Source organism: Panulirus ornatus, chromosome 49 (genome assembly GCF_036320965.1).
Source record: "Panulirus ornatus isolate Po-2019 chromosome 49, ASM3632096v1, whole genome shotgun sequence".
Lineage (NCBI taxonomy): Eukaryota > Metazoa > Arthropoda > Malacostraca > Decapoda > Palinuridae > Panulirus > Panulirus ornatus.
The window spans coordinates 7119742-7130200 of record NC_092272.1 but is presented as its reverse complement, the minus strand read 5'-3'; the positions used below and the strand labels follow the sequence as shown (position 1 = coordinate 7130200).

Here is a 10459-nt window from a genome sequence, read left to right as displayed (position 1 = left end):
CGCCTCGCAACCATACAACATTGTTGGAACCACTATTCCTTCAAACATACCCATTTTTGCTTTCCGAGATAATGTTCTCGACTTCCACACATTCTTCAAGGCTCCCAGAATTTTCGCCCCCTCCCCCACCCTATGATCCACTTCCGCTTCCATGGTTCCATCTGCTGCCAGATCCACTCCCAGATATCTAAAACACTTTACTTCCTCCAGTTTTTCTCCATTCAAACTTACCTCCCAATTGACTTGACCCTCAACCCTACTGTACCTAATAACCTTGCTCTTATTCACATTTACTCTTAACTTTCTTCTTTCACACACTTTACCAAACTCAGTCACCAGCTTCTGCAGTTTCTCACATGAATCAGCCACCAGCGCTGTATCATCAGCGAACAATAACTGACTCACTTCCCAAGCTCTCTCATCCACAACAGACTTCATACTTGCCCCTCTTTCCAAAACTCTTGCATTCACCTCCCTAACAACCCCATCCATAAACAAATTAAACAACCATGGAGACATCACACAACCCTGCCGCAAACCTACATTCACTGAGAACCAATCACTTTCCTCTCTTCCTACATGTACACATGCCTTACATCCTCGATAAAAACTTTTCACTGCTTCTAATAACTTGCCTCCCACACCATATATTCTTAATACCTTTCACAGAGCATCTCTATCAACTCTATCATATGCCTCCTTCAGATCCATAAATGCTACATACAAATCCATTTGCTTTTCTAAGTATTTCTCACATACATTCTTCAAAGCAAACACCTACGGGAAATGGCGAATAGTATGAAGAAAGAAATGTGTGTGTGTGTGTGTGTGTGTGTGTGTGTGTGTGTGTAAACATGTAAAAGTATATGTAGATATGTCTAAACAGTATTCATAAATAGTGATTAACATCCTTAAGTGAATATAGGTCAGGTCAAGAGTCAATATCCCCCACTCTATCTACCCCATCCAACACCCTTCACTATCTCTGCAAAGGAAATTACACCTTGTCCTCAGTCCATCCAAGTTATATTAGCTCACTTTGTTTCAGCATACCATTTACTTTCACATGTCCAATGCCTATCCACTTTTTCCCACAGTAGTGAGGTAGCACACCCACTTTTATTTGTACTCTTTTCATAAATATGAAGAGTCATCAGTGAATTTGGATCAGATGCTCATTCTTCCACTTTACCTTGATCCCCTTCCTTACAAGTTTCCCAGTAAAATGGGAGCTCCATTCCCAGCAAAAGTTAAGTTCCAACTTGACCCAGACAAAAGTGAATTTTTGGATGATAAAAGGTAAATAACCTGCCAATTTGGCATTTATGAATGGTATAAGTGAGGGATACCTTTATCAATGGTGTTCATCTCCTCACATTTCACAGGCTTCCCCTCCCACATGTACACCATAACACCTAAACACTCACACATGAGATTGAGCTGGGGGTTCCTAGTAGTCCCTGGTGCACCACGTGGCCCTTGGTCCATGATGTGGTTAAGGATCTCCAACTTCCTCTGCAACTCCTGCGCCTCCGTCTCCTCCAGGTCTGTAAGGAAACCCATCAGGCGAGGTGTCGTGTCCATGACTGCTGAAGCAGGTACTTCTACAGAAGATCTAGCCCAGTGGGAACATACTATGGACAATGGTATACTCAAAAATGGAAAAAAGAAAATTATTTGGAAATCAGAGTGAGTTCAGCGTGCTATTACAGGATCATGAAAAATAAAAGAAATGGTTGACAGTGATATGAACATAAAATCTGTCTCTTACCTAAGAAACATTCTACTCTAAAAATCAAAATAATAGGCCAGTTTTTGATAGTACAAAATTCACTGTCATATGTTGATCACATCTACTGTTTAGTGCATTACTATTATACAGGATATACTAGAGCTTACTGACCCATGAGACTAAATTCTTGCTCATACTAAAGGTACAATATCGCTTAACATCATTACAGTGTCTTCCTACAGTACATAAATCTTTATCATGCTTTGCTTGAGTGTTCATTATCATATTTGGAAGAAAACTTTAAGATGATAAAAAAGTTGTTGGAACACTCGAACAAAGTGAAGTCCTTACAGGTTTTAGGGTTACCTTTCTTTTCCTCTCCTGATTGACTGGTCTCTGTGGCCCCTTTGCGACTCTTTTCAGAAAGGGGTTTCTCTGATTTTTCATCTTTAACTGCTTCATCACCACATATTTTTGATGTTTCTTCTAGTATGAGCTTGTGACTACTTCCAGGGGATGAAACTTTCTCACCATTACTATCAGCTGGTGAGGGAGGTGACACTGAACCAGGGGAATGTCTAAGGTTTAAGAAGGAGAAAAATCTAGACTTCTCTCCACATGGAGAAGTTGTGACGGCGGTGATGACTGGTGTGGTGGTGGCACTCGTGAGTGTGGTAGTAGAGGTTTCACTAGTCCTTGAGAAAGCAAAGGTGAATCCTGATGTAGGCGACGAGATGGGTTTCTCTGAGGAGGGAGACCACCTGAGCTCTGTCGTGGTCCCATTCTCCTCGGTTGAACTATCCAAAGGTGGGAGGTAAGCTTTTGTAAGAAAAGAGAACCTTGTACGCCCAAAAGATTCCACACAGGGATCTTGCTCTGACGAGTCAGTGGTGGCTTCCTGTGAAGGAGTTTCATGGAAAGTAGGTTCGGTCTGTGCTGGAGACCTCAAGAAGCTGAATGTGCTGGACGGCACATCACCATTGACTTCAGAGGGGTATTCTGTTTCAGTTGTTGGCGAGGTCTTAGGGGACGGTACCTCGTCAGTGGCATTAGACTTAGAGAAGAAGCCACTTGAGCCAGATAACGTTAGATAACTACAGGTAGATGATGAATCCTCCAAGTTGGGTGATGTATGCAAAGGATCTAGTCCTTCACATTCTCTTAAAAGGTTTTCTTTCAGGAGCTTGATGTTGAATATCCCTGAGGAGGGTGTGGCACTTGGGCTGGAGGTTTCAGGGAAAGTTTTACAAGGGATCTCCTTATCTGGTGACGACACTGATAATGAAGCAAATTTTGTAGTAACAAGCGTAACTTTTGGGCTAGATTGGGTTGTTGCATAGGTGGAGACACTAGAGACACAATTTTCTGAGTTCCATGTGAAGGCCTTTCCATCACTATCAGGGGATGTGAGTTCAATGTTCTTTTGTGACAATGACGATTGAAAACTAAATCTAAATGGTAATCCGTTCACATCATTTTCACTCAGAGTATCACTTGGCTCAATTCTAGTATCATCACTTTTACTAAGAAATCTAGAAATGCTAGTTTCAGCACCTAATTCATCATTGCCAATGCCAGAGTCCACAGTCTCTGAGGCGGCAGTGGTAAGAAGGGTGGATCTGAAAGCTGGCATTGAGTCCAGACATTCATCAGCATCATCCTCTTTGTCAGTGCCAGAGTCAATAGTCTCAAACGTAACAGTATTGAGGAGCTTAACAGTGGAGAGACTTGGGCGGGTGGCCGACATGGCACCCGTAGAGGAGGAAGGTGGAGAGAGGGAGGAGGAAGGGGCAGCATCCAAGCCTCCAGCCCCGACAATGGAGGCGGAAGCTTGGCTAGTCTCCCCTTTGCAACAGGGGCCGTTGGGAAGCACTGGGTCCAGAGCTGAGGGAGAGACAACCCACACAGTAAGCCCGGGCACCACCACCCACACCACCCATACCCAACTGCCTGGTTCATTTATCAAAAAATACATCTCCATAACAACTATAACCTATAATACCAACATCTGCAACCTTACTGATCTCTAAACCTATTCACAAACAATAATTAGACCATATGCTGCTGCATCTAACCTTATCTCCCTTTTACAATGAATGATATAAGTGCACCCAAATTCGGTGTCAGTAACTGCAAAATGCACACTTACTCCCATTAACCCACACCTAAAACCAGATTTTGCTCCTAAATCCTCAAATAGTAACTATAATGATCAACACTAGTGCATGATCAGAGATGAAGAAAATACTCAAGATTTAGTTCACTCTACATATCAACTTTTTAGCTCATGGCCTCTGTCCCTAAAAATACCCATCTGCCCCCATTCTAAAAAGTAACTACTGGGTCACAGTGAACCTAAAAACTTCAGCTTAGCAACAATAATGAATAAACTCAGACCAATGTCTTATCCCTTCCAGCTTAAAGCACTAAAAACCAACTCTTCTATAATTGTTAAATCAACATCACCAAAGTAGCTCCTATCAAATATGACACTATAAATTTACAGTACCAACAGTCATCTTAACATAAAGCCTAAAATCAGATTTTCTGGTGTGACTCTTAATATCCACTCCTTCATCTATCCATACACTCACTTAAATCAATATGTTCATTACATGACATCCTATGCTTGTAATTACAACTTCTCTACAACACCTAAAGAGAACTAAGAAGTAACATAATATCCACTATAAATCAACTTCATTTCATATATATATATATATATATATATATATATATACATATATATATATATATATATATATATATAGCAAATATCCTATCCAAACTACAAATAAATTTTAATTCTACATATACCTAGGCTACAAGGGGTCCTAAATATCGATATATTTAAAGCAAATGTGGAAAAAATTATCCCACACCTACACTCAGGCATGGAGAAATGTTTATCATTATTTTCATGAAATAAAAATAAAACTATCAAAAAATACATATTTCACATATATATGGTTTCAGAAGTGGTAGAGGATGTGTGGATCAGGTGTTTGCTTTGAAGAATGTATGTGAGAAATACTTAGAAAAGCAAATGGATTTGTATGTAGCATTTATGGATCTGGAGAATGCATATGACAGAGTCGATAGAGATGCTCTGTGGAAGGTATTAAGAATATATGGTGTGGGAGGCAAGTTGTTAGAAGCAGTGAAAAGTTTTTATCGAGGATGTAAGGCATGTGTACGTGTAGGAAGAGAGGAAAGTGATTGGTTCTCAGTGAATGTAGGTTTGCGGCAGGGGTGTGTGATGTCTCCATGGTTGTTTAATTTGTTTATGGATGGGGTTGTTAGGGAGGTGAATGCAAGAGTTTTGGAAAGAGGGGCAAGTATGAAGTCTGTTGTGGATGAGAGAGCTTGGGAAGTGAGTCAGTTGTTGTTCGCTGATGATACAGCGCTGGTGGCTGATTCATGTGAGAAACTGCAGAAGCTGGTGACTGAGTTTGGTAAAGTGTGTGAAAGAAGAAAGTTAAGAGTAAATGTGAATAAGAGCAAGGTTATTAGGTACAGTTGGGTTGAGGGTCAAGTCAACTGGGAGGTAAGTTTGAATGGAGAAAAACTGGAGGAAGTAAAGTGTTTTAGATATCTGGGAGTGGATCTGGCAGCGGATAGAACCATGGAAGCGGAAGTGAATCATAGGGTGGGGGACAGGGCGAAAATCCTGGGAGCCTTGAAGAATGTGTGGAAGTCAAGAACATTATCTCGGAAAGCAAAAATGGGTATGTTTGAAGGAATAGTGGTTCCAACAATGTTGCATGGTTGCGAGGCGTGGGCTATGGATAGAGTTGTGCGCAGGAGGGTGGATGTGCTGGAAATGAGATGTTTGAGGACAATGTGTGGTGTGAGGTGGTTTGATCAAGTAAGTAATGTAAGGGTGAGAGAGATGTGTGGAAATAAAAAGAGTGTGGTTGAGAGAGCAGAAGAGGGTGTTTTGAAATGGTTTGGGCACATGGAGAGAGGAAAGATTGACCAAGAGGATATATATATATATATATATATATATATATATATATATATATATATATATATATATATATGTATTACTCCAGGTTATACTGCGAGTGAAAAGTGACCTTTGGCGAGGCTGTATCATTAGGAACAGTCTTGTCAAAGAACTTCTTACTCCAAATGAGTCTACATTTCCTTCTACTTTAAATATTGCAGAATGGACTTCAGGAGCCTTTAGAAAGCTCTTGGGTAACACCAGGACTCTTTCATAGATATTGGTCCTGAGTTAAATGCAAATAGTAAGAAATATATATATATATACATGCATATATGTAAGAAAATATATATATATATTATTTTTTTTTTTTTATTATACTTTGTCGCTGTCTCCCGCATTTGCGAGGTAGCGCAAGGAAACAGACGAAAGAAATGGCCCAACCCCCCCCCCCATACACATGTATATACATACGTCCACACACACAAATATACATACCTACACAGCTTTCCATGGTTTACCCCAGACGCTTCACATGCCTTGATTCAATCCACTGACAGCACGTCAACCCCGGTATACCACATCGTTCCAATTCACTCTATTTCTTGCCCTCCTTTAACCCTCCTGCATGTTCAGGCCCCGATCACACAAAATCTTTTACACTCCATCTTTCCACCTCCAATTTGGTCTCCCTCTTCTCCTCGTTCCCTCCACCTCCGACACTTATATCCTCTTGGTCAATCTTTCCTCACTCATTCTCTCCATGTGTCCAAACCACTTCAAAACACCCTCTTCTGCTCTCTCAACCACGCTCTTTTTATTTCCACACATCTCTCTTACCCTTACGTTACTCACTCGATCAAACCACTCACACCACACATTGTCCTCAAACATCTCATTTCCAGCACATCCATCCTCCTGCGCACAACTCTATCCATAGCCCACGCCTCGCAACCATACAACATTGTTGGAACCACTATTCCTTCAAACATACCCATTTTTGCTTTCCGAGATAATGTTCTCGACTTCCACACATTCTTCAAGGCTCCCAGAATTTTCGCCGCCTCCCCCACCCTATGATCCACTTCCGCTTCCATGGTTCCATCCGCTGCCAGATCCACTCCCAGATATCTAAAACACTTCACTTCCTCCAGTTTTTCTCCATTCAAACTCACCTCCCAATTGACTTGACCCTCAACCCTACTGTACCTAATAACCTTGCTCTTATTCACATTTACTCTTAACTTTCTTCTTCCACACACTTTACCAAACTCAGTCACCAGCTTCTGCAGTTTCTCACATGAATCAGCCACCAGCGCTGTATCATCAGCGAACAACAACTGACTCACTTCCCAAGCTCTCTCATCCCCAACAGACTTCATACTTGCCCCTCTTTCCAAAACTCTTGCATTTACCTCCCTAACAACCCCATCCATAAACAAATTAAACAACCATGGAGACATCACACACCCCTGCCGCAAACCTACATTCACTGAGAACCAATCACTTTCCTCTCTTCCTACACGTACACATGCCTTACATCCTCGATAAAAACTTTTCACTTGATCGCCATTTCCTACATTAGCTAGGTAGCACCAAGGAACAGATGAAGAAAGGTAACATCCACTCACATCCATTCTCTAGCTGTCATGTATAATGCACTGAAATCACAGCCCTTTAACTACAACCAGCCTAACAGACCTTTGTATGGTTTACCTCAGATCCATCAAATGCCTAGTTCAGTCCATTTACAGGACTACAAAATCATTCCAATTCACTCTATTCATGTCTTTCACCCTCCTGCATGTTCAAGCCCCAGTCTCCAATTTGGTCTCCCTGTTCTCTATGTTTCCTCCACTTCTGACATACACATCCTCTTTGTCAACCTTTCCTCACTCATTCTCTCTATATGTCCATACAAATTCAGCATATCCTCTTCAGCTCTCTCAATCACACTCTTTTTATCACCACACCTCTTTGTTACACTTTTATTACTTACTTGATTAAACCACCTCACACCACACTGTCTTAAAAATTCCATTTCCAACACTCCACTCTCCTCTGCACATCTGCATTTATAGCCCATGCCTCACATCCACATAACATTGTTGGGATCACAGTACATTCAAATATGCCTATTTTGCCCTCCCAGACAACATTCCTCTCTTTCCACACATTTTCCAGTGGTCCCAGAATCTTCAACCACTCATCCATCCTATCACTCACTTCCACTGCCATGGTTCCATTTGTCACCATGTCTACTCCCAGATATCTAAAACTCTTCATTTCCTCCAATTTTTCTTCATTCAAACTCACACCCTAACTAAAGCGTCCCTCTAACTTCCTAAACCTAACAATCTTGCTTTTATTCACATTTATTGTCAACTTCCTCCTTTCATACACTCTCGCAAACTCAGTCACCAATGTCTGTGATTTCTCACCTGATTCACTGATTCACTTCCCAGGCTCCCTTCATCCCTTACAGACTTTATACTCACCTAGAACAACTCAAACTCTTCTCTTCCTACTCACACATATGCTCTACACTTGATAATAACTTCTCACTAACTTCAGTAGCTTTCCTCCCTCACCATATATTCATAAGAACTTCCACAAGACATCTCGGTCAACCCTCTCATATGCTTTCTCCAAATCCATAAATACCACATATAAAGCAAACACCAGATCAATGCATCCTCTACCACTCTTGAAACCAAATTATTACTCCCTATTGCTCTTTACATGCCTTCACTCTATTACCACTCTCCTATACAACATACCAGGTACACTCAACAAATATGTACCTCTACAGTTCGAACACTCACTTTTACCCCTTGTCCATATACATTCTGACAATCCTCATGCACCTTACCCTGACCAATATATACAACAAGTCCTACCTAAGAAATTCACAACACAGTTACCCCTTTTCTTAAAAAAGATTAAAGACAATACCATCCACTCCAATCACATTTCACCTTAGCAAGGCTTTCACCACCTCTTCCCTCTTCATCAAAACACTTTCCACAACTTTCTCACTTTGAATTCCTCCTCACCCTAGACACCCTACATCTGCTAACCTACCATGAAACATACTCAACGATCTTTTAAAATGCTCACTCCTTCACCTCATTCATACCTGTCATCTCTTCCCCATTTGCCCCCATCACTGATGTTCCAAGTCAACCTTCTTTCAAAATGTCTTACTCTATCTGAAGTTTCCTGAAACTCACTCATCCCAATTCTCATTAGCCGTTTTTTTTTCACCTCTGCACCTTCATCTTAAACTCTTGTCACTTTATCTTATACATCTTCCAATAATTTGTACTCCTACCTTCTAAATACTACCCATTCACCTCTCTCTTCTATTTCGCTGGCAACTTTACTTTGTCATCCCACCACTCATTTCCCTTTCTCACCTGCCCTCCATCCACTTTCCTCATACCACACATTTCTCTTGCAAATGCCAGCAATGCTTCCCTAAATATATCCCATTCATTAACCACTCCCTTTGCTTAGTTTACTCTCATCTTTTGCTATTCTATACCAACTCTCCTGATATTTCTTCACACACATCTTTCAAAGCTCACTTTCACCATCCCCTTCTCACTCATATCATTTTCTCTTTTCCAAAAACCCTTGCAAACCTTCACTTTTGCCTCCATCAAATATGGTCAGATATCCCATCAACGGCCCCTCTCAGCTCATTCACATCCACGAGTTTCTCTTTTAAACACCTATCAATTACTATGTAATTCAATAATTTCCTCTTATCATCTTCCCAACTCACTCATGTATATTTACATATAATTGTCTTCTTAAGCCAGGTATTCCCAATCACCAGTCATTTTTCAGCACACAACTCCACAAGCTTCTCACCATTTCTACTCACCTCACTGAAAACATGTCCCCTTGTTATACCCTCAACTATCACATAACACATTCAAATCACCCAACACTAATGTGCAGTATCTGAAATCAGAACTGCAGACACACTCGCTCGGTTGCTCCCAAAAGACTTGCCTCTTATACTCCTCCTTCTCAATGCCAGGTGCATAAGCACAATCAATCACCCATAAAATCAAAATCCACTTTCATTTTTACCTGTATCAATCCAGAACTCACTTCTCTTCACTCTTTCACACATTCCCACAATTCCCTCTCGATCATTAGTGCTGCCCCTTCCTTGGTTCTTGCCCTTACATTAACCTGACTATACCCCTAGGAAATTCCCCAACCACTCTTCACCTCTACCCTTGTGCTTTGTTTCATCTAGGTTTCTTTCCTCAAACATAATACCTAACTCTCCTTGCCTTGATTACCACCACACACATTTCGAATCCCCCAGCTTGAGCCTTTGAGGAGAAACAGTGCACCTTGCTTGACTCCTTCTGCTCCATTCTTAGAAACTGAGATACAAAAAGTGGGTTCAAAGCCCACCGCTCCTGCCACTTCCACAAAACACAGTGAATACCAAGGTAGAATTCTTTCTCCCCTACAACCTTATGATAGCAATTTATCTGTGGGTGTCTATCTATCTATCTACCAATATCTCTGACGCCTGTTCCCTTCTGGAACTCCCTCAAGGGGGTGGCCATGGCAATAGTCTCTATTTCTAGTGAACTCCAGTGCTGCTTCTTAACCTTTACTGCCGCACCCTTAACAGGTCACTGGTAGAGGGCAAGTCTAGCACAGTGTTCATAAGGGCTTCTATCTAATGCTCCTACTGACTACTTTTACCTAACACTCCCACCCAATGTTCTTATCAACTACTT

The 10459-nt window shown here is 41.2% G+C and overlaps 1 protein-coding gene across 2 annotated transcripts in view; it reads right to left on the bottom strand.

The window, feature by feature from the left end:
- unc-13 overlaps nucleotides 1–10459 on the bottom strand; it is an 820923-nt gene that overhangs the window by 530522 nt on the left and 279942 nt on the right. For both annotated transcript variants that reach the window (XM_071690929.1, XM_071690930.1), the window contains exons 7-8: nucleotides 2099–3616; nucleotides 1428–1547 (exon numbers count right to left, since the gene is read on the bottom strand). In XM_071690929.1, coding sequence (XP_071547030.1) covers nucleotides 1428–1547; nucleotides 2099–3616 — 1638 coding nt within the window. The remainder of the gene's footprint in view (nucleotides 1–1427; nucleotides 1548–2098; nucleotides 3617–10459) is intronic.